The sequence below is a fragment of the Esox lucius genome, chromosome 18, assembly GCF_011004845.1.
Source record: "Esox lucius isolate fEsoLuc1 chromosome 18, fEsoLuc1.pri, whole genome shotgun sequence".
In the NCBI taxonomy this organism is placed as follows: Eukaryota; Metazoa; Chordata; class Actinopteri; order Esociformes; family Esocidae; genus Esox; species Esox lucius.
The window spans coordinates 9,998,174-10,002,396 of NC_047586.1; the positions used below are offsets into that span (position 1 = coordinate 9,998,174).

At 41.5% G+C, this 4,223-nt stretch overlaps 1 protein-coding gene across 2 annotated transcripts; it reads left to right on the forward strand.

Annotated features, from left to right (window-relative positions):
- Nucleotides 1-2,068: 2,068 nt before the first annotated feature.
- On the forward strand, nt 2,069-3,958 carry hddc2 (HD domain containing 2). Of its 2 annotated transcripts, none has more exons than XM_010882959.4 (6): nt 2,069-2,212; nt 2,329-2,450; nt 2,612-2,714; nt 2,813-2,881; nt 3,111-3,249; nt 3,339-3,958. In XM_010882959.4, the coding sequence occupies exons 1-6, from the start codon at nt 2,141-2,143 to the stop codon at nt 3,458-3,460; spliced, it is 627 nt and encodes a 208-aa protein (XP_010881261.1). In that variant the 5' UTR covers nt 2,069-2,140; the 3' UTR covers nt 3,461-3,958. The 2 variants fall into 2 exon arrangements, with proteins under 2 accessions (XP_010881261.1, XP_010881262.1); XM_010882960.4 differs by having other exon boundaries at nt 2,133-2,238.
- Nucleotides 3,959-4,223: the final 265 nt, after the last annotated feature.

Genomic DNA, 4,223 nt, shown 5'->3' on the forward strand with positions numbered 1-4,223 from the left:
CTCTCCCCAGAGAAACATCCCCATCATGTGCACTCACGACACAGGGCAGGACAGCATTCTCAAACAAGGAACTAGTTTGGTGTCCCCCAACATCAACCACTTCAAAAGCAAGACTCACCAACATTTCTCAGGATGGCTGCAGAGCGCCCCCCCCCCCCCCTTAAGATTTCAGAAACCATTTTTAGTACCATATACTAAATTTAGAAGGACTAAGGTAAGAACTGTCAAAGGTCGGAAAGGAAACAAACAACAAAAAAAAACACACACACACAGTAACACAGCCACAATGCTATAAATAGAGAGTAGGACAATGCCTGAAGAGATGAGCAGTCAGCAGCTTGCAGTCCTAGCCGTCTATCTAGTGGACGGGCTGGGGCACATAGCAGAGGAAGGATGGATGGGAGGAAGGAAAGAAGGAGCTCCTTGTTTCCTGTCAATAGAGGGAGGCATACAGCAGCTATCACTGTTTTGACATCGTGCGCAGTTTGGATGTCCTTGTCTGACAGCTGTAATGTTGACCTGTGAAGGAAATCTCTTCCTGCATGCCCTCGGGTCTCTGGGAAACAGCCACCTGTTGATGTCATGTAAGATCCTCATAACGGCAGGCGGGTGAACAGCTTCTTGACTAACAGGAATGCAGGAGATTTTCGTATGATTCACAGGGCTGGGTTTTATCAGACCTGGAAACTTGTTCTATCTTGAAGATGAAACCATGTTCAGAGGGGGAAAAATTAAATACTTCCAGGAGCTTGGAAATCACACAGTACATACTCAAAAAGGTGTATAAATGTGTCTGAGGGGATTATTAACGATGTAAACTATTCAAGCATAATTTCTCAGACTCAAGAATCCATTCCGGCGTGGGGAAGATTACAACAGAACCTGAAAACAGTCTTTCATTTTTATCATAATTATTACCATAATCCCAGCAAAACATTTGCTGTTTTCTTATATTTCGATTTGATATGCTGCTTCACAAGTCACATCAAATGTGAGACCAACGGTCACGTCATCCATTACATTTGACCCTTCATTGTGCCTTGGAGACGCCCCCTTCCATGGAGGTCCGTATTGTCTGCCACGTCTGGAGGAAACAGAGTAAGGAGGAAGTGTGGTGGCGCAGGTGGATGAGGCTGACATCAGTCAATGGGACGGTGTCTGTCGCCCTGACAGGACACACACGCGCGCACAAACACACACACACACCCCCACAAACACACACACCCTGGATATAGCATTACAACCCAGGGGGAGGAAGAGACTCATATCCTTTGCCATCATTGTGATGAAATGTTTTCTCCTTGCTGCTTAGATGCTTAGACACAAAAGTGACAACTTGGTGATGGGTGACAAGCCTATTTCTAGAAAGAAACATTGTGTAGGATGAAAAATTTGCAACAGTTTACTATACAAAAGTCAATACTTCTCATCAAATAACCCAACTCTCTCACATCCCTCTCTCTCTCTGTAACTCTTTAATGTTTAATGTGTTCATATTTGGTTTGGAGTAAGATGCCAGGGATGTAATGTGTGTGGAATGCAAATGTTCCTTCAACAGACACATTGTATGCCTCTTCATATGTGCCAAGGACACAACTTCTAAAGACACAGGGAAAGGACAGAAGGGTCAAACTCACTTGGTAAATATTTAGAGATTATGAACACACAATCAGTCATTTCTAGAAAATGTTTCTGAGTCTTATCAAACCTACAACTGCTTTAGAAACTTGGCTGCTTGATCACATAGTCCACACACAATCACTGTAACGCTGATCGGCTAAATGTATGGCTTTTTAATGGAAATTCCGGATAGCCTCAATTAAGGAGACTTAACTCCTTGGGCAATTTACAAAATAGCTTGCATGTCCAGTTGCAATATGATTAATTTTGGTGGTATTGGTCATGAACACAACTTTGATAATCAAAAAAATGTCATATTCCCTTTTATGTTTTAGAAAATATATTACTTTTCCAAGAAACAATCTATATACGCTAGTTGTAGGGAAACAACTGCTCTGCAAACGTTGGACTCACGGTTTTCACATTGTCTTGTTCATGATGCCATCTGTTGGCACTGTTTGAGGATTACACCATTATCTGGTAAAGGCTAGCCTTTTACTACCGGTTCGCATAGACACCAATGGCCACTTCCATAAACACCGACGGCGTGATGAATATGTTGCAATTCATGAAACTTATTGGACAACTAAAAGTAAGACATTCATCATGATAAAAAGTGTATGTATTAATAATTGGTATACGTATATTTTACGGGAGTAGTTACGTGTTTAAGCTTTTGACAACGATTTGTTTGCCATCATCTTGCAGCGCGTGCCACGTACGGGATGGGTATACCGGAACGTGAAACAGCCTGAGAGTGTATCTGATCACATGTACAGAATGTCTATTATGGCTTTGACGATACCTGATAACAACGTTAACAAAGAAAGGTAGCCAAACATTTGGTCTACACACACACAGCTTTTCAGATTTCAAAACGTTGCTGCATCTGTAATATAATTTGTTAAAAACATTTCATGCACCTTTCCATGCTTTATTAGGTTAGGCCTACTATATATTTATGAGGAATTACCTGCATTTCTCTTCCCAGATGCATGAAGTTGGCCCTGGTTCATGACATGGCAGAATGCATCGTTGGTGATATTGCACCATCAGACAACATTAGTAAGGCAGAGAAACACAGACGTGAAGAGGCATGTTCTTACTATCCCTTCATGGTGTCAACATTTAGCATTTTATTTTTATTTTCAACTGTAAATTTCTGCCAGTTCCAATTACTTATCCTTTTCAGGAAGCAATGCAACAACTCACTGGTCTTCTCCAGGAGGGCTCAAGGAAAGAGATCTATGAACTCTGGGAGGTCAGTTGCAGCTGCTTTCCCACTTTGCTACAGTTCTCTTTTTGAGTGTGTTTTCATTTCTAACGTCTGTGCACATAGGGGATATTTGGAAGGCTGTACCTGAACCTTTATTTATCAGACTTCTATTCTACATTGCATCATACTTTCCCCCTTAACCCAAGGTTCAGGAGCCTGGCTCCTGGTAGCTAACAGATGAATCAATGCATACGCCCTTCCACACTGTCTCCAGGAGTATGAGAATCAGACGAGTGCTGAGGCTAAGCTGGTGAAAGAGTTTGACCTACTGGAGATGATTCTGCAGGCACATGAGTATGAAGAACTGGAGGGCACTCCAGGAAGACTACAGGAGTTCTTCAACTCCACGCAAGGTAGCTGTCTCACCTTTAACCTGGTAGTGATGGATAACCGTTTGCACAAAGGTAAAATATAAATGATTCTGTCTCTCTCTCCATCTCAGGCAGATTCCAGCACCCAGGGGTAATCCAGTTTGTGAAGAGTCTGAATGAACAGAGAGCTGTTCACATGGCTGTTGGCAATGGTTCGTCAGGGTGCTCAGAGACCAAGGAGCCCGACAACTAACTCCTCGTGACTGCGTGTAGCAACATGTCCTCCGAAGGATGCTGCACGGAGCGGTGTCCGTGATGCTGTGCTTGTAGCCACTGTTCCTACTGCTTCTCACAGGACATTATGTTGTCATGGAAACCTGATTCTGGTTGGTGAGTTGTGGAATAATGAAGCAGATGGGATGGGCTATCCCAAAGTGGTCATTACAACATAGGAGATGGACAGTATGTTGAGTCAGTGGATCTTCATGAGAGTTTGGGGGTATATGCTGTTCCATTTTGTGTCCCTGATGTGTATCAGAAGATGGACATTTGAATTGTATGTTTTTTTTCTGTAAGTCATCCTAAGCAGTGAGTGCATCATTAAAACTAGATTTCTTGGAACAAAATTCTCACTTATTCTAATCATTAGAAACTCCAAATACCTCAAATTACATTTACTGTGCAAAGGCAGTGTAAATACTCCAGTCCTCAATCTAAGTGCTTGTCAATAAAAGTGCATTTCAAAATGTTGCCGCTATTTTACCAACAATTGATTACTGCATGAATGTTTTATTTTAGTACCAAATCATTTAATATTATACTATTTCTTTAGCTGTAATTACATTTTTAAGAGTAATACATGACACACCTTTGGATTTGTTTGCAACAAATAGTTTAATAGTGATACTGCAGAAAACACAGTACATTTAGAAAGGAATATACAGTGTATTCTGTATTAAGTTCACATTGCTGGACTACAACTGTTACTGATTTTTGGGCATTGAAACGGTCACGTT

Bases quoted from the DNA above. Each gene is read 5' to 3' on its own strand.
- hddc2 (XM_010882959.4), top strand. From the start codon at position 2,141: ATGGCCACTTCCATAAACACCGACGGCGTGATGAATATGTTGCAATTC. The intron at 2,213-2,328 runs GTAAGACATTCA...ATCATCTTGCAG, and splicing joins AACTTATTGGACAACTAAAA to CGCGTGCCACGTACGGGATG. The intron at 2,882-3,110 runs GTCAGTTGCAGC...CACTGTCTCCAG, and splicing joins AGATCTATGAACTCTGGGAG to GAGTATGAGAATCAGACGAG.